At 38.9% G+C, this 26,087-nt stretch overlaps 1 protein-coding gene across 2 annotated transcripts in view; it reads left to right on the top strand.

Moving 5' to 3' along the window:
• Window positions 1–579: 579 nt before the first annotated feature.
• Window positions 580–26,087, top strand: part of chata (choline O-acetyltransferase a) — a 34,118-nt gene continuing 8,610 nt past the window's right edge. Inside the window, exons 1-13 of one of the 2 annotated variants that reach the window (XM_048563772.2) lie at window positions 580–790; window positions 1,506–1,639; window positions 2,267–2,458; window positions 4,478–4,596; window positions 5,320–5,373; window positions 8,935–9,115; window positions 9,438–9,615; window positions 14,129–14,298; window positions 16,588–16,688; window positions 17,494–17,622; window positions 18,017–18,139; window positions 22,082–22,223; window positions 24,176–24,238. In XM_048563772.2, coding sequence (XP_048419729.1) covers window positions 1,577–1,639; window positions 2,267–2,458; window positions 4,478–4,596; window positions 5,320–5,373; window positions 8,935–9,115; window positions 9,438–9,615; window positions 14,129–14,298; window positions 16,588–16,688; window positions 17,494–17,622; window positions 18,017–18,139; window positions 22,082–22,223; window positions 24,176–24,238 — 1,515 coding nt within the window. In that variant the 5' untranslated portion in view covers window positions 580–790; window positions 1,506–1,576. Of the gene's footprint in view, window positions 791–1,014; window positions 1,131–1,505; window positions 1,640–2,266; window positions 2,459–4,477; window positions 4,597–5,319; window positions 5,374–8,934; window positions 9,116–9,437; window positions 9,616–14,128; window positions 14,299–16,587; window positions 16,689–17,493; window positions 17,623–18,016; window positions 18,140–22,081; window positions 22,224–24,175; window positions 24,239–26,087 lie in introns of those variants that run through there. The other variant, XM_048563773.2, reaches the window with a different exon arrangement.

Below are 26,087 nucleotides of genomic sequence, written 5' to 3' on the forward strand. Positions count from 1 at the left end.
GAAGATTGTTCTATAAATTTTGCTCGGCATTACCAATAACATCTTCACATTGTTTTGGCCTATGGCATTCCAGCTCTCTTTAAACGTGTTTTCATAGTTCTGATCGTCAAAAATAAGAGCGAAGCGACGAAAACTCGATGATCTTCTACGTGTCGGTCGAGTACAACATACACTCCCTGTATAAATCATTTTCAAGGCAATCGAGAAGGGCTCAATATGATGTGAACTACACACTCCGCTTTATTCTTCCTTTGAATTTAGACGGCTGTTCAATGACACTCCATCTATTAAAAGCAACATGTTACTGACGTTAAATTCTACCGGGATGATCATTTGAACGTTGGTTGTTGAAATTGTATAATACGTAAACACACCCTTCTCGCTCAAACATTACAAGGCTTCGGTATGATGAAGGCCACTCCAATGTAATTCACCCCCGTCGCCTCCTACCCTGAATTTTGGCCCCGCCAATGTCCAGTGAACGATTTTCTGGTGCCACGTATAAACCTGTCGCTTTTGAGGCTCGGCGAATCGGGAAAAGGGGAGGGTTTTGGTCCATCAAGAAAAAGTCGAGCCGAGCTCCGCGCGCTTCTCTCACTCCCCCTCTCTCTCTTTCTCTGTTCGGGCTCCATCGTTCTGAGCCTGAAGAAGCCAGAATGGGTGGAAAATGCCAGCAGACTGAGAAAGTTTTCGATATAGCTCAAACCTAGTTCGCAGCCAGGCGCTTGGCAAAGGGCGTTTGAGTGAAGCCAACATTGTCTTCGCTTTCCATGAAGCGGAGGGAAATTCGGTAAGTAGCGACACCAGGTTGCGAACTGTGGGCACGGAACGACTCTTGTGAACATTCTAAATGCTAGCTAGCTTCCTGAGGAGCAGTTTGCGGGACACCTCAAACTCGGGTTTGATTCCCGAAGCGAACTTGATTTTTTGCTTCACCCGGTAGGAGGGAACTTAAAAAGTTGTCAGATCTGAACTCTCCAGTGTGTGCTTTCTTCAATAGCCTTATCTTAATTTTTTTTATTCATTCACGGGATGGCTGGGCCAGCATTCATTTCCCACCCTTGATTGCCCAGAGGGCAGTTAAGAGTCACCCACATTGCTGTGGGTCTGAGTCACATGGAGGAAGTAAGGTAGGGTAACCAGTGCATTTTTACAATTTCCTAATTTATTTACACAGAATCGGGAAGGCTATTTGGAATATTAAGTGGATTTAAAGTAGCTGGGATTGCTTTAATATTTTTAAGAGGAACGGTTGCCTTGAAAATAGTTTCTTCCATACATTTTACTATCTCTTTTTCAAGTTGATTTTCAAGAACGATTAATAATGATCCGTTATTCTGATTAGTTTTCATGTGTTAGTAGAAAATAATACACAGAAAGACAAGCTGATAGGTGGGTGGTCAGAAATATTTATTGTGTGTGTGTTTGTGTAGAATATTGATCTTAATCCCTAATCCACTGATACAAAGATAAACGTATCCCTTCCCTGTGGTTTTTCACACCAGGAGTTGGCTGAACCCCTATCCTGGTGGTTTGCGTCTCTCTCCTATCGGCAGCTCGAGGAAACAGCGGAATCATGCCCGTTCTCAAAAACTCCAGCCAGGATTCGGTCCGACCCAAAGCTCGGCGGAACAGCTATGTACTCCAACCTTTCTACATACTTTCCGGTCTTAGTCAGGTGTAGAGCTGTCTGTTGCAATTCTCTTTTGATATGTGCCTGTTCTATGCTGTACCCGCAGCTTGGTCATAGACTGAGTGCCACATTAAATTTAAACTGGGCACAGTGCGGAGTCAACCCTTGCCTAAGAGCAGTATTACAGCATTCTCAAGGAGTGAAATAGATAAAAACTGTCGTTTCATTTTCGGTTTAGCTAATTAGTTTTAGAATTGTTATGGCCACTCTAAATGATGATTTTCAAAGATAGACAATAGAGGAAGCAAAGCGTAGAACTGTCCAGTGCCCCATTCCTCCGAGAGCTACGTAAGAAACCGGGAAATGACACGCAAGCAGTTCCCTATCTCAAACCTGCTGAATATTTACCGAAATGACATAGTGCAAAGGACAACATTCAAAAAGGCAAGTTGCTGCTGGTGTAACCGAGACCAAGAAACGTAAAGGAAGCATCAGACTGCTGACCTTTTTGTGCACCTTTCTGTTTCATTTGATTTCTTTTCACTTTCTCTCTCATTCAGTTGAGGAGCGTCTTAACAGCAGGATGATGGTTGCGTGCCATTTCCATGCTCCCGAAACCTATCTGTGTTGCAGGTTTTGCCCAAGCTGCCGGTCCCGCCTCTGCAGGAGACCTTGAACATGTACCTGAAGTCTATGAGACACCTGGTCACTGAGGAGCAGTACAGAACCACCGAGGCCGTTGTGCAGAAGTTCGGCGCCCGTGGAGAGATTGGCGAGTTTTTGCAGCAACAATTAATAAAGCGAAGGGAAAGAGAAGTTAACTGGGTAAATGAAGACATTGCACCTTCAAAATATAGATCCGGTTTAACTCATCGTTGTCCCAGCTTATTCCTAAAGAAAGCATTTCGCCAAAGTACACAAGCCCATTTTATGAAATATTTATGGAGTCATAGAATCCTACAGCACAGGGAAAAAAGCCCTTCGGCCCTTCGCGCTCCTGCTCGTCAAAGACAACAGCCTTACAATTCTAATCACATGTTCCAGCACTTGGCTAGTAGCCTGGTACACCATGGCATCGCTACTGCACATCTAAATGCTAATTAAATATTATGAGGGTTTCTGCTCTCCCACTCTGGCAGGTAGTGAGTTCCAGATACCCAACACCCTCTGGGTGAAAAAAAACTCCTCCTCGCGTCACCCCTAAACCTCATGCTCCTTAAGTCCCACTCCCGCCCCCCATTCCTGCATCCGTGGTTGGCGCTGCTGCTTCACAACGCCGGGGTCTCAAATTCGATTCCAGCCTGGAGCTGTGTGGAGTTTGTACATTCTCCCCAGGTGCTCCATTTTCCTCCCACAGTCCAAAGATGGGCATGCTAAATTGCCCCATCGTGTCCAGGGATGTGCAGTCTAGGTAGATGAGCCATGAGAAAATGCAGGATTATAGGGGGGGCGGGGCTGTCGGTGTGGGCTTTATGGGTCGAATGGCCTGTACTGTAGGGATTCTATGATGAGGAAGAATTTCTTTTCATCTACCGTGTCTATGATCCTCATAACTTTATACACCTCAGTCAATGAATCATAGATCCATACAGTACAAAATCAGACCCTTCAACTCAACCAGTCCATGCCTACCATAATCCTCAACTAGACTAGCCCTGCCTGCCAACCTTGCTTCATATCCCTCCAAACCTTTCTCATTATTTACTCACCTAAATGTCTTTTTAAACGCTGTGACTGTACCTGCACCCACCACTTTCTTTGGAAGTTCATTCCACAGACCAGTCACTCTTTGAAAAATAAAATTGACCCCATGTCATTTTAAAATCTCCTTCCTCCTTAAAAATGCTGATTAGTCTTTAAATAGGCCTCCCTAGGGAAAAGATACCTGCCAGTCACCTTATCGATGTCCCACATGATTTAACAAACTTTTATGAGGTCACACCTCAACCTTCCACGCTTTTGCGAAAAAAAGTCTCAGTTTATCCAGCCTCTCCTTGTAACTCAACTCCTCCATTCATAACATCCTGGTAAAAGTCTTCTGAACGCTTTCCATTTTACTCATATCCTTTCCATAACAGGGCGCCCAGAACTGGACACAATAAGTTTCCTCTGCTGGAAGGAAACAACCCAATCTGTCCAATCCCTCTTTATAAGGAAAACTCTTCAGCCCAGGCAACAACAAATTCTTCATCATTATTTATCTAAATCTTTCGACCTCTCTTTTGCAGATTATGTGTGTTTACTAGTTTCGAAAGAGATTTTCACACGTGGTTTCTTGCTAATTAGAGGACACGGAAGACACCTGCAGTAGGACCAAATTGCAATTTAATTTTGTCTCAATTTTCCGAACCATACGATGAATCTTTAACATCAATGATTTGAAACTTCTGAATGAAGTGCCATGAACAAAACCATTCACATTTATAACAAGAAACTATCGACTGCTTCAGAAATGCCTTTAACATGGAAGGCGAAACTGAGCAATCAATCAGAAACTGACCATTCAGTCAGAAACTAAGCAGTGGCTCAGATAACACCAACAGAAAATGTTGAAGACAGCAGCTCTGATAGCACTTGGGAGAAGGGGGCAGAGTCAACGGTTCCTGTCCAGATCATGTCCCGAAACGTTAACCCCGCTTTCTCTATACAGATGCTGCCAGGCCTGCTGAGTTTCTCCAGCAACTTCCGTTTTGATTCAGACCTCCAGCATCCGCAGTTCTTTGTTTTATCTTAATGTATAAGATAACCCTTTTTTGATTACGTGCATATGAAGTACATTCACTGAATTAAGAATCTTGGTTGATTAAATATAACTTTAAGGTAACATTTCCACTTCTCCCTGAGGTGTATGAATGGTGGCTGGATGACATGTACCTACGCAGTCCAGCTACTCTGACGGTAAACTCCAGTCCCGGAATGGTGTTCCCCCGCCAGATCTTCCACGATCAGAATGATCAGCTCAGGTACGATCCGACCCTAACCTTCCAGAAATGCTGGACCGCGCATCACTCGGTATCTCTGAGGGCCATGCAAGTTAAGACAATGCCAAGAAATATCACCTCGGTAGCGTTTCAGGGCGATGTTTTCCGGAGTTTGACCCAATGCATGTACAGGAATTCGTTGCTGCTTTTTTTTTGTTTAACGGAAGCAGTTTCCAAATGGCAGCTTCTATTCTAAGGAAACAAAAGCTGAAAGTGCTGGAGAATCTCAGCAGGACTGGCAGTGTCTATGGAGGGAAGGCAGAGTCATTGTTATTGAGTCCAGTGACTCCAGCACTCACAGTTCTCTTTGATTGCAATTTTTATTTTGTTAAGAACACATCTCTTGGTCCGGCAGAGTAGTCTGTGCAATGGGAGAAATGTCTGTGTTATTTCCCATAAGAATGACATGGGCAGATTCAAGGTCGCATTGTCCCAGAACCGACATCGGGAGATTTAAGGTTGTAACTAATATGGACTTGGTCAAAACAGTCCTAACCTAGATCGAGAGGTGGACATTTCGTTGCTGTGTGAGGAGTGGGCGTTATGGAGTGAAACCTGCACCTTAATTTTCCATAATCATAATTCTAATGGATAATAAATGGAGCTTCAGAATTCTTCCTCTCTTTAAGATTAGCTTGTACGTCGAAATTGGCCAAAAGAAAACTCACTGTTGCGCTGTCGTTACCTACATTTTCTCCTTTACAGGTTCGCTGCCCGCCTCATTGCCGGAATACTGGATTACAAGGTTGTAATAGATGCGTAAGTAATCACACACATATCAACCTCACGCTGAATAATATCAGTTATAGTGATCGACACAGTAATCCACTAGCCCATTAACATGAGCTACCAGGGTCCCTTTGTTGCCCCATTAAACCTAAGACTATTGCGTGAAAACACACCCTAAATTGCCTGAATTCTATTTAAAAATGCTCCATTGGTAACTATGGACCTTGGAAAGGAACGCTAGACAGACGTGCATAGTGGATTCCCTTTTCTGCTGTTGGTAAGCCTAGAGCTTTTGTTCAACGGGCCACCAAGCTCTGAAAGAACAGATAATGCAATGATTGGGTGGGTGGAGATCATTTCAAGGTCTAGAGTGGCATGATTGAAGGAGTTGTGGGATTAGAGCATTGCAATACAATGAGCCTAGTTAGGCAGATCAAGGATTTTGTCTTTGTGGCAATGTAAGGATTTGGGGTCTAAAGGGGAACATAGAACATAGAACATAGAACATTACAGCACAGTACAGGCCCTTCGGCCCTCAATGTTGCGCCAACCTGTCATACCGATCTCAAGCCCATCTAACCTACACTATTCCATGTACATCCATATGCTTATCCAATGATGACTTAAATGTACCTAAAGTTGGCGAATCTGCTACCGTTGCAGGCAAAGCGTTCCATTCCCTTACAACTCTCTGAGTAAAGAAACTACCTCTGACATCTGTCCTATATCTTTCACCCCTCAATTTAAAGCTATGCCCCCTCGTGCTCGCCGTCACCATCCTAGGAAAAAGGCTCTCCCTATCCACCCTATCTAACCCTCTGATTATTTTATATGTTTCAATTAAGTCACCTCTCAACCTTCTTCTCTCTAATGAAAACAGCCTCAAGTCCCTCAGCCTTTCCTCGTAAGACCTTCCCTCCAGACCAGCCAACATCCTAGTAAATCTCCTCTGCACCCTTTCCAAAGCTTCCACATCCTTCTTATAATGCGGTGACCAGAACTGCACACAATACTCCAAGTGTGGCCGCACCAGAGTTTTGTACAGCTTCACCATAACCTCTTGGTTCCGGAACTCGATCCCTCTATTAATAAAAGCTGAAACACTGTATGCCTTCTTAACAGCCCTGTCAACCTGGATGGCAACTTTCAAGGATCTGTGTACATGGACACTGAGATCTCTCTGCTCATCTACACTACTAAGAATCTTACCATTGCCTTCCGGTTACTCCTACCAAAGTGCATCACCTCACACTTGTCTGCATTAAACTCCATTTGCCACCTCTCAGCCCAGCTCTGCAGCTTATCTATGTCTCTCTGCAACCTACAGCATCCTTCGTCACTATCCACAACTCCACCGACCAAATGACTGAACAGAGATGCTTGTGATCATATCTCAGTGATCAAGCGGCTATCTGCTTTTGCCCATTTAGCTTTCTACAAACAACAGCAGTGAGTGACAACATAGATGTCTGCAAGTCAACAAAAGTCCTAATGTACAGAATATTTGTTGTCATTGCATCCTGCACTACAATGAGAGCTGGGCCAGTGATGCATAAGGGCACTAGAGAAACTCAGTCAGCAAACCTCCATTGCATCTTCCTTTGTGTTCATTGTGAGGGTCACACTAATGTCCTTCTGGAAGCCAGCTCCACTGCAAAACTCCAGCAAAATCCATACTGGTGGACTGTACTCTAGACAGCTGAAAAGCAACCTCTATGCCAGAATAACTCAACACTCAAATGGCTGATATTCCAGAGAAGGACAAACAAAATAATTCAAAACACTCAGAGAATTTCTCCTTGAAGCACAGCAGTGTTGAAATCAATGAGTGAGAGTAACTTGTCCCCAATCATTCAAAATTGTGACAGCTTGTCTATCAAACTACATCATGCTCTGAGACACAACATCTTAATGATGGGGCTGGGTGGCCAGAAAAAGAAAGAGAAAGAAAGCAAAACCTATGTCCTGGGTTCTGCAACTTTATGGCACATTCTGCCCCCTATTCCCAAATATCTACAGATTGAGAATCAGTCTCTTAAATCAATGAGACCTACAGCAGCAACCTGACCAGATGTCAGCCCTGAAGTGAGGGCTATCTGCTGATAAAAATGAATCAATTGCCCTTCTGCACTGCTTGTAACTGCTGTTAATGATTTCAGATATGAACTTGGAGGGTAATTATCTGTCTATTGTTCCCACATTGCATTCATACGTTTTCTAGTGGTTGTTGGCAGCCAATCATGTTTGTTGTATTTTAGACAAAAATTGTGCAGTGGCTTCTAACAAAATTAAGATTATACTGAGATTTCAGACCTCTTACCAAATTGGGCAGAGGAAAAATCTGGATTTTTGCTTCAATGCAATCAGATAATGTTTGTCTAAACTGAGTTTTAAATTAAATAACAACTGTTGAGAGGTTGAAGGCATACAATCAGGGAAAGACTATGGTTTTATACAAATTGCTACGTGAGATGTGGAAATTGCTGCCAAGACGAGTGTATGTTGCCGACTGTGAATTGGCTTTGTGAAGGTAATACAGAACAGATTTTTTTAGTGATTGTAGTCATGTGATGTAGATATACTCATGGTGCTGGTAGGGAAAGCCTGAATGTTGGGCATGTCCTATTAGATATGTGTGTGTGACTGCTCTACATCTGAGGAGTCATGAATGGTCATAAGCATTGTGTCCTCAACTGTGCATATCCCCACTTCCAGAAATTTGACATTGCAAAAGTTGCAGATGAACATGATTGATGACCTTGAACGCTCTCCTGACCAAGATAGAATCATAGAAGTTAGGAGTAGAATAGGCCATTAGACCCCTCAAGACTGCTCAGCCATTCATTATGATCATTGAGTTCAATACTTTAATCCCGCACCGTCCCCATACCCCTTGATCCCTTTCGCCATAAGATCTAGATCTACCTACTTCTTGGAAGCAGGTGCAGCAGAGTTCTGGGGCTGAGATGACTGACTTCCAACAAGCACAATCATCTTCCTTTGTGCTGGATATGACTCCAATCAGTGGAAAGCTTTCCCTTATTGCCACTTACTTCAGTTTTGCTATTGTTTCTTGATGCCATATTTGGTCATATTCTGTTTTGATGTCATGGGCAATATCTCGCACCTCACCTCTTGCATTCAACATTTTCGCTCATGTTTGAATCGAGGTTATAATGAAGCCTGGAACCACATGACTGTGGTGGAACTCAAAATGAGCATAAATGAGCAGATCTTGACTAAGTAAGTGCCATTTGATAGCACTGTTGATAAAGTTTCCATCGCTATGCTAATGACCGGGGGTACACGATATACTGGATCTCATTTATATGTATATACTTAGGCAATTTTCCATATCGTCAACTAAATAGCAATAGTATAGCTCTAATGAAACAATTTAACTAAGGGCATAGATACAACTGGAATGAATGTCTTGAATACACTGCTGCTGAGATGTTGCCAGGATACACAGCCTTTGCTGCATTTCTTGTTATCATATGGATTGAACTGATTTGGCTGGAAACTCATAATGTATGATGCTGTGTACCTCAGGAGTAGCTGGAAACAATTATTTTCACATCTGCTTTTCAGCCGTGCTTTACCTGTTGATTATGCCCGTGGTCAGTTGGCTGGACAACCCTTGTGTATGGAGCAGTACTACAAGCTTTTCTCATCTTACCGTCTCCCAGGTCACCAAAAAGATACGCTGGCAGTCCAGAAAAGCAGTGTCATGCCTGAACCAGAGCATGTTATAGTGGCTTGTCAGAACCAGGTGAGAAAGCACATTCCGATTTCTACATGGTACAGAGCACAAATAAATGCAGAATAAGTGGAAATTGTTGACAAAGTGGCCTAAATTATAGTGAACATTAGTAGGTAAATGTCCAAATGAGATCAAAGATCATAACTTCAGAACAGCACATCTCACCTGATCATCATATTTTTAAATTTTCAAATAAGGCATAAATATCAGACTTTATCCCCATCAAGTAATCACATTCACAAGTTAAATGGGTCTTCAAAAACATAACCCACATCGTTTAATAATTTACACGATCACTGAAAGCATTAATGTCAGTTCCATTTATTTCCAGTTCTTTGTTTTGGATGTTGTCATAAACTTCAGACGTTTGAATGAAACTGACTTATTCACTCAGTTGAGAAAGATTGTGAAAATGGCGGAGAATCCAGAAGAACAAGCAGCTCCAATTGGGCTGCTCACATCAGACAGCAGGACTGAATGGGCAGAGGCAAGGAGACTGGTCATGAGAGGTGAGATACAAATCAACAAAGCATGTATTCATCTATTCATGTATTCAATCAACAAAGTATTCCCACTCTTCAGCAACATGAAACCAGCTAGTCAAATGCTTTGTGCCAAAGGTTATTTGCTTGGAATTCAAATGATATGGGATTTTATCTGTTTCCTGCACCATGAAAATACAAATGCGAGCTCAGAATGCCAATGTTTTCCACTAATTTCAGTTTCACCAGATGCAAACTGCCCAAACAGAAATTCAATTACAGTGGGATGCTCTAATTTTCTCTCACGTTAATCTAATTTTGTGATGGGAAATTTAATGCCGATTTAACTAAAATGATGGCTGTCCAATCAAAGTTACATATTGATTTATTACATAAATCTAGTGAGCAGAATACATGGATGGTAGTCATAGATATTACTATACTGCCACATCATTATCATTTCAGACCTCAAATTCATACTAGTGCTTCTTAAAATAATTTGCCTGGAAGAAGCACTTTCATTTCATTGTATCATGGATATTATCTGGACCTGACAGCTCATTATCATTACAGGGAATTAGAATACATATCTCACTGACATTAGAATAGTTTCTCATATATTAACGCATGTTCTGTCCATTTATTAAGGATAGAATCTGAGGCTTAATTTCACCTGCATCTGGAACTGTTACACCTTTAAATCTATGGAAAGTGTTGCAACAGTTTCATCACTACTATTACTTTACTTCAAGAGTTTATTTTAATTTTACAAACATTAACAGCACCCCCTTGGCATTCCGGGTGTTACTTTGAAAGCAAATTCATCTTCAAGGACAGAAGATATACATTGTGTATGGAATAGATATTTTGTCCAATGGATGGATTCTGTCTTTCCATGATAAAAGACCTAATCATTGTTAATAGATCTAATGGGAGGATTGCTCACTGTCCCTTGATAGATGCTGATATTTTTGTCTTTGACTACTTACCAAAATCAGATTCAAGGTTGTTTTGTATTACAGGTTTAACAGTTCCATGTTAAAGGCTCTGTACAGTCTATTTGTTGAATTAGGGAATTGTCTTAGAATTTTTATGATGTATTATTTCAGTGTCCTTTGATCACTGGAATCTGCTAGGCATAACTACACTGTTCATTTGTGATGTATTTTCCTGTGAATCAACTAATGTGAATTAATTTAGCTAGAATTTAGTATTCAATAATGAAGCAAATAAGTTGCTTGATAGAGTATGCTATTGATAATAAAAGACAATGAAATCAAAACAAGAAAAGTAGTAAAATACAAGGACCAAATAATTAAAAACATTATGGAATCCTATTGAATAAAAAGAGAATGTAATTTATACAGTTATCTTAAACCAGGTTGCCTTTACAGACCTGATTAAAGCTGATGTGATGTATAGGCTTACTCACATTCTCAGACATTGCTTAGTGCACTCTTGATGCACCATCCAACGTTACTCATGCACAATTGACCGTGAAGGAGTAGCAGTATTTCTATTCATTTACTGGATGTGGGCTTTGCTGCCCATCCCAACATCACTTGAGAAGTTGGTGGTGAGCAGCCTTCCTGAATGCTGCAGTCCATTTGGCTTAGGTAGACCTGCAGTCCTGTTAAGGACAGAATTTGACCCAGTGACACATGATGGAGCAGTAATATATTTCCAAATCAGGCAAGTGTGTGCCTTGAAGGGCAATTTGCAGTTGGTGGTGTTCCCATGGGCTTGCTGCCGTTGTCCTTCTATATGGCAGTGGTCATGATTTGGAAGGTGCTACTCAAGAGGTATTGTTGAAATTATCATTACTACCTTGCAAAATGAAGCCACTGATCTTTATTTATAATGTTAAACATTGCATAACATTTAAAAAGTAGCATTACTAGTAACTAATGGTGCTGATAATAATTGGGATGGTTAAATCTAAACTCCTGCAAGCAATTGATTTGATCCAGCTGTAAAATTCTGTGAATTTTTAACAGAAGGCGAATTAGAAAAGGTGTAAAATACTTTTGACTAAAATCAATGCTTTTGAACAAAATTGCGCCCGAAGCTTACAATTTATAAGACAATTCCCTTTGTTTATTGTTTACAAGTGCCATTGTTTCTATTGGACTTGTTTTGCTACTACAGTCCACATGTAAACAAAAAAGCTTCCTGCTAGGTTTACATTCCTCCTGACCCATTGATTTTCAAGGTCAATATTGAATATAAATACATTGGTTTCATTCAAGTCTACAATAGGTAACAATATTTGCAAGCGTTAATAAAGATATATTCATATTCCAATGATGTGTGTGATATGTAAAACTGAACATGTACTTTGGTCAGTTCATGTTTTCCCTTATCGCACTGAATACTTCATTTGATGTATAGCATATATAGAAAGAGCACAACTTCTTGAAGTATCAAACAAAATCAATAGTTATAGATTATAAATGATAACTTATTGAATGAAAGCATGTGGCATTAAATGTATTTATTCATTATTTTCAAACAAAATGATACCTAATAAAAATGCAAAATGTTAGTCATATTCGAGACAATCACTTGTAATTGAAATATAAAGCAAGCTGAATTTGGCACATATGCTGTTTACTTCTCATATGTCATAAAAGGCCATGGTGAAAATAGATTGATATTTAGAGACAGAAATTTGTTTATGCAGATTTTCAGATTTTTATCTGCTCGATGACCTACAGTTAGCTGTAAGAGCCAAATCTCTATGTTCAATCAGCACTGTATGCTTTTGAAGTTGAACACAGAACCGCAAGAGTCATGCATTATTGTCCAAATTTGTAATGGAGGACAATGATGAATGTGTCCACGGGTTTGATTACACTGTCATCTTTGCATTGCTGCACTGTATTTTCCATTTTGTTGTAACTCAAGCATGACAATAAAGTCTGGAACCAGACTTATGAATGTTACAGTGGAAGGAGGGATAGGCATATCGCCTGCAAGTTACCCTCCAAGCCATACACCATCCTGACCTGGAACCAAAACATTATTCCTTCACTACCACTGGTCAAAATCCTGGGACACCCTTCTTGAAGCATTGTGGGTATGCCTATACCCTAATGGCAGTAGGCCAAGAAGACAGCTCACCTTATCCAGGGCAATTAGGGATGGGCAACAAATGCTGCCAGCTAGCAATGACCACATCTCACACAAATAAAACAAAATCAAATGCATTATGTGTAATATTGTATGGAGTATAACAGCAGTGCAGTGTCAAATCCAAGTTTAAAAATATTTAGAAGATTCATCATACCTTTTATGAACTTTACAGACTGGAACTTTTTTTAATCTTTGTGAGTAATGGCATTTTGCTCATACATTTCAGATCAGCAGTGGAGGGATAATGACAACTTACATTCATTAAATTCTATATCTGAAATGTATCTATAACAAAGCTAGTGCCTCAACTTTTCAGTTATTGTCTGGATCTGGACTCATTATGCTGTAAGCACTGTTTTGAAATCAACACCTATTAATCTAATGTTTTAGCCACCAGCCACAGAGGAGTTGGTTAGCTGAGTTGACTCTATAGTTAGTTTGCAATGCATAGTCATGCTTAAAGAATGTGATTCAATTCCTGCACTGGTTGAGATTGCAGTGAATGATCATTCCCCTTGCCTTAGATGTGGTGACCCTCAGGTTAAACCATAGAACAGTTGTTGCTGTTGTTTCTCTCTCTCCCTCTCTCTGTCTAATGAAACAAAGCTGACTCTACATTAGCCATCTGTTAAGAGCATAACTTTGCTGATCAATAACACAATGTAAAACCTATCAGTGCCACCAGTGTACGCCGCCTTCTGGAAGGAACTATCCTGTTCCATATGCCAATTAGATAATACAAACAAGAACCCAATCTGATAGGCTGAATTGTTTTGATGACATTAAGATGATTCAAACCATTTCACACCGCTTACATTTTGCATTGTATTAGATGTAGTTACCGTGTAGTTGTTCTGAAATGATGCAATATCTGATGAAGAACTACGCTCCAAGATGGCTGAATGCCGACAATTACATTTAATGTAATAGTCTTTCACACAAATTACACTATATAGTTTGGCAAAATCACTTTTGAATTAATATTATTTGTACAATATAAGCTGCCTAAACATTGGGGGATAGTAAGTTGGTATACACTATTAGATATGTATTTTACCTGATAAATGATGGGTGTAATACAGATATATTTGCAAGTTTAATTTAATAATCTATATAACTGGTGCTCAACTGCCATATTGTGCTACCTGTGGCACTAATTACCTAAAAATCTAAATGAAAACCAAAAGAACAGTGGATGCTATAAATCAGGAACAAAAACAGAAAGTTGCTGGAAAAACTTACAGGTCTGGCAGCATCTGAGGAGGGGTCAACTGGCCTGAAACGTTAACTCTGATTTTTTCTTCGCAGATGCTGCCAGACCTGCTGCGATTTTCCAGCAATTTCTGTTTTTGCTACCTAAAAATCAGTTAACTTGGTTAATGAGTTCTGTATTTTCTCTTTGCAGACTCTACGAACCGGGACTCTCTGGATGCGATCGAACGTTGCATATTTCTATTGTGTTTAGATTCCCCAAGTGGTGTTGAACAGACTGATGTAAACCTGGCACTGCAGATAATGCATGGAGGTGACTGTCACAAAAATAGAGCAAATCGCTGGTATGACAAAACCATGCAGGTAATGGATGCAGGGCTCACACGTACAACATTTAGTGATCTCTCAATGAGGTTTCTTTAAGGGGCTGTTTCTTCTCTATAGACAAAGATCAAATCATGGAAATATTTCAAAATGTTAATTTAGAAAATTCTGTTCATGATAATCGTGGATAATTGCTAAATGTTCTCAAGTGATAGTCCTCAGTTTCGTACTTATTATGAGACATTAACCTATTTAGTTAAATGGTATTCGTACTAATGTTGACATCTAAATCCACAAAAGTCAATGGGCTTACAAACGTGAAATGCATTTGACTGTGTACAAAATCGGACAGCTATGGCCAAATTGTCAAAAATCCACTGAGAGATACTCATATTGAAGCCAGATCTTCACATTCCTACCTCAAATATTAGTTAACAAGAATAAACATGAAGACCTTCATTTCACTGCTTCTTTGCGTAATTGAGATGGTGTTACAAACTGGAACTTTCTCCCTTGGCCATAAAAGTTGAAATCCAATATTAAATAAGCAATTGTTTGATCAAGATTGAATGCAATGGTCGAGCTGCGATTTCACGAGGCAGTAGCCCCTCTTGAAATTGTTACCAAATGCGTATTGTTATGCCTCTTAATGGTAAAGGATCCCTGAGTACTGGTGAGGCCACACCTTGAATATTGTGTGCACTTTTGGCCTCCTTATCTGAGGAAGAATGGTCTTGCCTTAGAGGGATTGCAATGAAAGTTCACCAAATTGATTCATACAAGTCATACAGCATGAAAATTGACCATTTGGTCCAACGAATCCATAATCACAAACTAAACTAATCCCACCTACCTGCGATTGGCTGATATCACTCCAAATGTTTCTTATCACATACTTAGCCAAATGACTTTTAAATGTTGTAACTGTCTGGAAGTTTGTTTCACAAACAAACCACTTTCTGTAGAAAAAAGTCCCCTCTTTTTTTAAAAGTCGTTCTCCATTCACCTGAAAAATATGCTCCCTAGTCTTCAAATCCCCCAACTTAGGGAAAAGTCAGCTGCCAACCATCTTATCTATACCCTTCGTGGTTTTATAAATCTCTGTAAGGTTCCTCTCAAACTCCTGCAATGAAGTGAAAGAAGTTCCAGCCTATCTAACCTCTCCTTATAAGTCAAAACCTCCACTCCCAGTAACGTTCTGGTAAATCTCTTCTGAAATCTGTCCAGCTTAATCATATCCTTCTTCTAGTGGGGCAACCAGAACTGGACGTAATAATCTGGAAGAGGCCTCAGCAATATCCTGCACAACCTCAACGTAATGTCCCAACTCTCATACTCAAAGGTCTGAGCAATGAAAACAAGTGTGATAAATGCCTTCTTAACCATCTTATTTATATGTAACACAAACTTCAAAGAAGTAAGTATCTGAGCACCTAGGTCTCTCTTTTCTACATCCTACGCAAGGCCCTACTTTTAATTGTATTAGTCCTGCCCTTGTGTTTTTTTATCAAAATGTATTACCTCACATTTATCGAAATTAAACTCTATCTGCCACTGTTCAGTCCATTGATCAAGATCTCTTTGTAACCTTCTTCACTGTCCACTGTACCACTAAATATGGTGTCATCTGTAAACTTACTAATGATGCCTCCGATATTTTCATCCAAATAATTCATACAAATGTCAAATAAAAGTGGACCCAGCATCGATCTCTGTGGAACACCACTGATCATGGGTCTTGGAAGGCAGAACTGACATGTAAGGAGAGATTGAGTCAGTTAGGATTGTATTCATTGGAATTTAGAAGAATGAGGGAGAATCTCACAGAAACACAGAAAATTCTAACAGGACTAGACAGACTAAATGCACAAAGGATGCTCTTGATGGCAGCAAGTACAGAACCCAGTGTCAAAGTTGAAGGGTAAGGGGTAAACCTTTTAGGACTGAGGCGAGGAGAAATTTCTTCGCCGGAGCCTGTGAAATTTCCTGCCATGGAAAGTGGTTGAAGCCAAACATTAAGTGTTTTTAAGAAGGAGGTAGACATAATTCTTGAGGCTAAAAGGATCAATGGATATGGGGGGACAGGGCAGGATTAGGGTGATCAGCCACTATCTTAATGCGTGGCAGAGTAGGCTTGAGCCATCAAATAGCCTACTCTTGTTCTTATCTTGTATGCTTCTATATTTTAATGAAGCAGCAATGTTGAGTGTAGAGATATCTAGACAAAAATGGCTAAATCAGCATTTTAGTAATTATTTTTGTGTTACGTTTGGATTGATCTCTCAATTTAACTGAAAGAAAACTGACAAATTTCTATTTTTCATACAGTTTATTGTTGGAAAAGATGGAATTTGTGGGCTGGTTTATGAACACTCACCTGCAGAAGGCATTGCAGTTGTACAATGTGTTGAACATCTACTCTGTTACATGTATGTCATTGTTTTCTTGCTGCTATTCTCACTGTGCTAACGATTGTGATCTATTTGGGAAAACCTTTACATATCAGTAATTTTGTCAGAGGGATAAGTGAATAACTAGGATAGTGGAATTCTCAGATGGAGTTAAGGTGCTCCAAGAGGGCATTTGTGTTTTTAATTCAGTTTTTCTGTAACAGTGGGAGGATGCTATGTAAAAGGTGTACTAGTCATTCTAGATTATGTTCCTTTTTGACAAGAGGTGTCTCATTACAGAGAAAATTCCCTCAGCGCTCTTGACTGATTAAACTCAGAGGATTGGGGTCCCAAACATGGATCAGCTAAAAAGACAGCTTTAGCATCACACTTTCACAAAAAAAACCTAACAACAAATTTGAACTAAAAACAACAATATGATATTAGCCTGACACACTTTAACATGACGTTAGTTTGTCTGTTATTTTAATGCAGAAATGAATCATTAAATGGTTTGGCATTTTGGGAAATTATGGAAAAGCCACCATTGAGCTTTATATACAGAATATATTCACAACAGATAGAAAATGAATATACATTAAAAAAAGGGCCAGTGTACAAGTCACACCACTGTTTGGAACTCTACACATGCAGCAGTCACGTTTGTATATGGCTCTGCTATTAGAAGTCCACAAGCTACAAAAATTGGGGTTTGGTCAGACTTCATTTGCACTGTGTTCAGTGCAAATTCATTAGCATATCTACGTAACACCATTTCTAGTTCTATATTTCAGAGCTAAGTGTTGAGTAATATACACATATGCAATGTGTCTTTCTTTTATAGTAAAGAGACTTCAAAAAAGTTAGTACGAGCTGACTCTGTCTGTGAGCTGCCTGCTCCAAGAAGATTGAGGTGGAAGTGTGATTCTGAAATACAACGATATTTAACTTCAGCAGCTGACAAGCTCCAAAGGTGCGGGCCAAATAATAATAAATATCTCATAAGAGTTTATTTGTATAAATGTTATGAAAACAATTACAGTGATCATCTACAAATTGATTTCAGCTTTCAGTGCAGTTCTGGCATCAGTGTTATGTCAGTTACACCTTGGAATAATAATCCCAAAATGCTGGACTAGTAATCTGAAGAAATGAGTTTAAATCCTAACATGGGATATGAGGAACATAAATTCAATTAATTGAATAAAATTATGTAATAAAAAACTAATATCAGATATCAAAAAATACTGGATTGTTGTAAAATTCCATCTGTTTCACTAGTATTCTTGGCTAAATTTGAGGTGTAAATAGAGCAGATTATGATATTACGTGCATCTTATAATTTTAGTAATATGTTTTTTTTCCAGGTTGATAGATAACATTGATCTAAATGTGTACTGCTTTAAGGCTTTTGGCAAAGACTTTATTAAAAAACAAAAGATGAGTCCTGATGCTTTTATTCAGGTTGGATTGCAACTGTCTTTTTATAGGTAAGTCTCTGAAGCTGCCTTGAAGTTTACAAACTTTCAATGTGCTTCAATCAAGCCTTAAAGTATATGGGATAGCATAGAGTTGACATAGCCTGTTTTACAAATGAAATTTCCTCTTTCTGCGGACTAGTCAAAACATAATCTCCTGTCATTTGATTTCTTCAAATAAGGAACTTCAAATAATGCCACCCCCCACCAGCTCTTCAAAACCGAAACAAGCAAAACTAAATACTATCAACTTATAAGTCTGTAGTATCAAAAGCTTTACTTTTCCCTGAACGGTTTCCTTCCTTGAGGTGCAACTTCAAGTTCCTGCCAATATAACAACCAAAGTCAGGAACAAAAACAATGTTGCTGGAAAAGGTCAGCAGGTCTGGCAGCATCTGTTAAAGAATAAACAGAGTTTCAGGTCCAGTGACCCTTCCTCAGAACTCAGAACTTATAAGAACCAAAGTGATGTAGGTATCATTCAACTGTCTCCATTGCTGTTTAACCTGGTAACAATCATTACTAGGTTGAGGAAACCATTCTAACCAGGTTAGGAAATAATTCTGTCGGGAACTCTCTTCCAATCTGGTTGAGGTTTGTTCCTTTTACTTTTGTGGTCTTGTATTTTGTGTTAAACATTCAGGATGAGCAACTTTCAAGAAAATCTATCATATGTTGAAAGATTGGAGCGACTGGGCTTGTACACACTTGAGTTTAGAAGGATGATAGGGAATCTGATTGAGTCATATAAGATTATTAAAGGAATGGACACTCTGGAGGCAGGAAGCATGTTTCCGTTGATGGGGGAGTCCAGGACCAGAGGACACAGTTTAAAAATAAGGGGTAGGCTGTTTAGAACAGGGTTGAGAAGAAACTTCTTCACCCAGAGAGTGGTGGATATATGGAATGCTCTGCTCCAGAAGGCAGTAGAGGCCAAGTCTCTGGAACTTTCAAGAAAGAGATGGATAGAGCTCTTAAAGATAGTGGAATCAAGGGTTATGGGGATAAGACAGGAACAGGATACTGATTGTGGATGGTCAGCCATGATCATAATGAATGGTGGTGCTGGCGCGAAGGGCCGAATGGCCTACTCCTGCACCTGTTGTCTATTGTCTACTGTTTGCATTTGCATGTAATGTCAGAGCATTTTAAGAACCTCTTCCATCATCCTTCTTGATTTTTGAAAATCACATTAAAGAACAGTCTGGTTCACATTGCATTTATAGCAAAAATCAGGCCTTGCCGAATCAATGCTCCTCCAAACTTCCTTCCACCTTTCTTCATCTAACAATAATAATATGTTTTGATTCCTATCTCCCTCATTTAATATAACTTCCCTTTGAGTACATCTATGAAAGTCACCTCAATTACTCCTTGTTTTAGATTCTAATTCAAATTCAGATTCAGAGTAAAGTTTCTTCTGCATTCCAATTTGAATTTATTAATGACTGTCTTTTGTTTATGGCTTCTAATTTTGATATCCCCGAAAGTGAAAATATCCTGTTTACAATTCAAATGTCCTTCTGATGCTGCAGTGAGAGGGTCTCTAACAGTTTCAGATTGACTGGATAACTTCAGTGAATGAGCAATGATAGCCCACAAGATGCAATTTTTTTCACTACACGAGTGGATATCCCCATGTTATGTCCTACTTCTGCCTCAGCTGACTCCAAAGCTACTCAGAGGGCATGGTTTAAGCAGTACCAAATGTTGTTTCACAAATTTTCAATAAGGTCATAAAACCTCCTTTTTCGCTTGCAGTAATCCAATCTTAAAGCAAGCCCAAGTGTTCAGACAGTGTGCCCATGTTCTGCATTGAAGGTGAGATGCCCCTAGTGAAAAGAGAAAACAAAAATCTAGTCATAAGACCTTAGCAAGATCTCCTCCAGGGCCAAATCACATTGCTGCAAAATGATGTTCCTCTGTTATGTTTATAAGGAAGTTTTCATAATGCATCAGGTATTACAATTCCTGCTACATTTTGCATCTATTTCAATTTAAATCTATGTTATTTAGTTTAAATTCCTCCTACTATTCCTAATCCAAAGCACTCCATTGATCTTGATCTTTCACAATGTTATCAATTTTACATGCTTGACACATAGCCAAAAGCTTGCCCCTTTATCTGAGATTGCAAGCATCTCCTTGAATAATTTCTGGTTAATGTGAAAAGCAGGAGACTAGCGACAGATGCCTCAAAGAACTTAACTAGTTATTCCCCTCCAGCCAGATATTTTAAAATTTATCATCACCTGCTGCTTTTTAAAGTTAAAACTATTTGCAATCCAGGTAACTAATGTACCCAATAATGTCATGATGTTTCCAACTGAAATTAAAGCTTCTACACCATCAAATGTTATATCACATAACCAATGCTTTCTGAAAACATAATTACATCATGCCCTCTGGATTACCCTTACCAGTTGAATATGGTTATTTCTTCAAAGAAATTCCACATATTTGTGAGGCAGAACTGGTTGAGTCTACATCGATGCTGAAATTCCTTGTTTAGAAATCTAAGTCTTTGTTCCAACTTGAGGCACCCATAAGATTGGCAGACATTCCACTTAGACCACCTCAAAAAATACATGAAATCTGATCTAAGACCATAAAACACAGGTAACAGAAGTAGTCCATTCAGCCCACCTCATATGCTCTACCATTAAACGAGATCACAGCTGATCTAGTAACCTTAAGGTCTACTTTCCTGTCTTTTCCATATAACCCTTGATTCCTTTACTAATCAAAATTATATCTGTCTTAACCCTCGATAGACTTAATAATTCAGCCTCTATCCACAACTGTGGCAAAGGTTTCTACCCTTCAAGAGCAAAAAATCCTCAACATCTCTGTCCCAACTTCCTTCATTCACTATCAATGTGGTAGACAACCGTATATGTCACTGCATTGCAGGAGGTATAATCATCAATGTTGATGTTGAAGATTAGCTACAATTATCTTGAAAGATGGCGCGGAATCAGTGAGAGCGGGCTGTATGGTCTGGTTGTGCTTCTTTTTCTTGTGCCTGGAAGCTGAGACCAGTCAACCATATTTGCATGAAGAAACAGAAGACAGTTCTAGCAACACAGATTATTGTCCTCACCAATATTGAGCAAGAACTTGTGACTTGTTATACTAGAGAGATGTTTCATTTTCCCAAACTCATTTTTGTGAGATGTGGGTGTTGCTGGTTGGTCAGCATTTATTGCCCATCTCTTGTTTGCCCTGAGTAGGTGTTGGTGCGTATACACCAAATACAACTTCTGTGGAGTAAATAGATAAGGAATGATCTAAACAAGATTCTTAAAATTGCTAAACCTCAATTTAAAAAAAACTTTGATCTGAACTGAGCTAACAGAATAATTCACATGTAACTCAATTCACTGCATTTGTCATACTCTTATCTACCACCTCAATGTTGGACACAAATCAGTTGCATCTCTCACCCAATTCTTCTCTCTTCTCCTTAAGGATTATTGGATGCAAGCCATCTGATTCCCTGCACACATTTAATTAACTTGAGGTTCTTCATTATACATGTATTAGTTATGTCTAAATAGGTTATATATTTCAAGTTAGAATTATTGCATCTAGAATTTCATATATATTGAGCTTTGTTGTGAAAAATGTTATTGTGTTTCTGATATTTACTGATCCTCCATGTTATGTTTATCATATTTAATCCTTAATTGATACTTCTGCTAGCCTACCAGGTATAAAATGTCTCATAATCTTTTCCTTCTGCTATCCAGGGCCTGGTTTTCTATTATCCCCTTCTTTGGTTTTAGTTTTATATTTATCCTTAGCTGTGTTTGTATGTTTTGATCTATTTGTTTCCTTACGCTTCAAATAGTTTGCCACATCTCTCACATTTGTTTTAGGTCTTTACATATTTTCCTCACTCTTGGGAATTTTCCACGTCATTAAAAATTACTGTTGTTGTTTCTAATCTAGATGCCACGGGAGACTTGTCCCTACTTATGAAAGTGCTTCAACACGTCGCTTTCAGGAAGGGAGAGTTGATAATATTCGATCAGCAACTAAAGCGGCATTCGACTTTGTAAAAGCAATGATAGATGGGGGACCATCTATCTCGGTGCGTTCTTTTTCTCTCTCCATCCCTGAGTTTGATTTCATATATTCTCAGTTTTACACCATTTTCATTTTGCCTGCCTAGACTCCTCCTTCTATCCCCATTCAACACCACCATGTTAGGACTGCACAGTATTCAATTGTCATAGCTTCCAAAACTGAATTGGAAAAATGTTAGAAGAAAATTTGCAGGGTAGTGGCAAAATTGCAGAGGAATGGGACTCATTGAATAGCCCTTTCAAAGTTTAGCATTGGTACAAAAGATTGGATAGTCTTCTTCAGTGTTGCATGTTTTCAAATGAAAACTTGCCACATTTTATCTGAAATTCCTCTTGCTTTATTTTAGCAGTGATGTTTCAAATGAAATATGACATCAGTTAGATGTTGACAGTGCTCAAATATTACAAAGACCCATCCCAGGTTCAGGTAGAAATCCTCCTCTTTCTTCTACATGTAATGAATATTTCTTCTATACTTTGGTGCCAGTTGTAATTTAATCCTCTTGGATTCTTTTGTCCTTTGTATTGGCAGCATTGTAGTTTAAAGCACTGCTCATGTAAGTCTGTAACACTGTGCTGGATAATCTAAGGTGGTGCATGCCTGTCAGGCAGACCTCTTATGATTCTTTCTTTCAGCTATCTAGCACTTGGTTTTCTATTATGCCCTATCTTTCCTGATTTTAGTTTTATATTTATCCTTAGCTGCCTTTTTCACATTTCTAATGAAGTATTTGTTACCTTAAGGGGTATAAAAGGTGGATCTGAGTGTACATGAGAGATGCACTGAATGAGCACATGCAAATGTAAAGCTGAATGATTAACGGGATGCATCTATGTGTATACACTGATAAATGAATAATTTGCTGCTTGCACCTCTAACAGTAATAAATATCCCAATGTATTTTGCTGGAGCAGTACAATGCAAGATTTGACAGCAAGCCACTTAAGGATAATTTTGAGCAAATTACCCAAAGTTTGCATAAAGAGCTAAATTTTAAGGAACATCTTAAAGTTGGAGAGGTTCAAGAGTGGAATACAGAATTTGGAACCTTGGCAAGGATAGCCAGCAATGAGAAAATAATTAAAATTGGGGTCCAGTCAATGGCCTTTCAGCCAGAGTGGACTGAGAGGCTGGAAACCCCTCAGGCTATGTGTCTGATGTTGAATGTATATCGTGAACTGCAACAGTATTGTAACTGTATTCTGACTCTCAGAGTGAAACATGGTACATGGAAAAAAGCTTATTGCAGCTTCTGTAACTTTCAGTTTGAAGTACTTTGTCCTCAGGGAGGTGATTTAGGATTATTGCTATCCTATCAAGGCACACAGGAGTGGCAGCTTCATGGCTCAGTATAAGTTTGGGGGAAAGTTGAATTTTATTGCACTTTCTGTAATTTTCAAGCCCGAATATTTTGTTATGTATCATGAATTTTATGAAGAAAGTACGTTTTTGAAAAGTCAAGGGATCTGTGCAGCATGTGGATTAAAAAAAATTAATTAATCCATAACATGTGGGCATCACCGGCGAGGCCAACATTTAATGCCCATTCCTAATTGCCTAGAAATCAGATGAGAGTCAATCACATTGCTGGGGGCTTGGAGTCTCAGATGTGCCAGAATGGGTAAGGACAGCAGTTTCCTTCTCTGAAGCACATTCGTGAGACAAATGGGTTTTTCCAACAATGGCTTCACCGTCATCGTTAGGCTCTAAATTCCATATTTCTATTGAATTCAAAGTTCACTATCTGCCATGGAAAGATTTGAACCCAGGGTAGCAGTTTTAAAGTGGAGGCCTTGCTTAACTGGAGCCTTCATGTGTCAACAACCACAGGGACGATAGGTGGAGGGATTTGATCAGAGAGTGCAAGCATACAAGTGAATGGGTGTGCGCGTCTAAATGACCAGTTATTAGACATGCCTGTATACCTAATGTATGATACTTGACTTCTAATATTAGGACTCAAAGAAGATGGAGCTTCTCTGGGAAGCAATCAATTCACAGACCAATTACACTATCTTGGTAAGTGAAAATAATTTCCATTTCAAATGCTGTGCTAGCAAAGTAAATGTTTTATTGATTCCACCATTTATGGACTAATTAATTAATTACTTACATTAAAAGTGAAGCAGTAAGTGGTGCCCTTGGTAACAGAATGCACTTACATCTGCTATTTTCATTAAGTTATTCAATAAATCTTCCAGTTTCATACTGTTCTGCAACAGAAAAGTAAAGATTGTGTAATTTATTATCGCAAGACAGGAAAAAAGATCCATATTTTAAAATTGCAGCTTCATGACTCAGTATAAATGTACTCACTGCACTGTGATGTTCCAATCTAATAAGGCTCACCGAGATCATTCTCTGTGATGTAATCTATCATAAAGTAGATTTAATTTAGGGACAGAAAATGTAGTTTCTTTTAATCAACTATGATTTAAGTCACTGTGACATTCACTTTTTTAACCTGAATATCAGTACAACTAAGAAGACCACTTTTAATGTAATTATAAAATAGATGACTGAATGTTTTGATAAAATGCATTGATCTGTTCCCCTTCAAATCACTGAAATTGAAAATTAAAGGGGGTACACATTCACAAGATAGTGTTTGCAAACTAAAGCTTTGTCAAATTACATGGAGTGATGAACTCAATCATTCATAAATGACTTTGATTTGATTTATTATTGTCACATGTACCAAAATGCAGTGAATAATGTTGTACTGCATGCTGTACAAGTAGATTGTACCATACAAAATGAATCAGGTAGCAGAACAGAACGCAGAATACAGTGTTACAGCTACAGAGAAGGTGCAAAGAGAAAGGTCAACTTGATCAACATTAACATTTGAAAGATCCATTCAAAAGTCTGATAGCAGCAGGGAAGAAGCTGTTCTTGAATCTGTTCATACATGCATTCAAACATTTATATCTTTTGCCTGATAGAAGAGGGTATAACTGGGATAGGAGACATCTTTGATTCTACAAGTTGCTTTCCTGAAGCTGCAGGAAGTATAGACAGAGTTAATCAATGGAAAGCTGGATTTTGTGACATATTAGGCTACGTTCACGGCTCTGTAGGTTCTTGTGATCTTGGGAACAGCAGTTGTCATAGTGCACCAGATAGGATGCTTTTTATGGTGCATCTATAAAAATTGGTAACAGTCTTTGTGGGCATGTTGAATTGCCTTAGCTTCCTGAGGAAGTACAGGCATCGTTTTGCTTTCTTAACCGTTGCATTGATAGAACCATGATGGAAGTAAAGCAATAGTAACAGGAGTCAGATGAAGCAAATGTATAAAAAAAAATCAGAAATCAGTATAATGTGATAAGAAGGGATAGTGTTTCAATGCACACAGCAGTTGCAGCCAGACTAATATTTTGAAGGCACAAATCAAAGTAACTGGATATGATTAAGTTACCATTATGGTGATATTGCAACCAAGTGACCGAGTTTAGGATTTGACTATCCAAAGGTATTCATCATTTAGGAAGGATAAATAAAAAGGTAAAGGAGGTGGGATAACTCTTAATAAATAATGAGATAAATAAAGCCATGTCAGAAGATCTTAGGTCAAAAGGTCAAGATGTAAACTCAGTTTGGGTGGAGCTTTGGAACAGCAAGGAGCAGCACACATTAATCAGAACTATTATAGATGACCAAAAAGTAGTAGTAATGTTGAGCATGATACAAATCAGGACGTTGAAAATGCATACCCCATGAGTAATACAGTATAAATGGGTAATTTCAAGTTACATACAGAATGAATAAAGGTAATGATCATTAATGTTGTGGAAGATAAATTCCTGGGATGTTTTCTGTAGCAGTTCATTGAAGAACCAAGCAGGAATTAGAATCTGTAGATTTA

This window comes from Stegostoma tigrinum, chromosome 37, assembly GCF_030684315.1.
Source record: "Stegostoma tigrinum isolate sSteTig4 chromosome 37, sSteTig4.hap1, whole genome shotgun sequence".
NCBI lineage: Eukaryota > Metazoa > Chordata > Chondrichthyes > Orectolobiformes > Stegostomatidae > Stegostoma > Stegostoma tigrinum.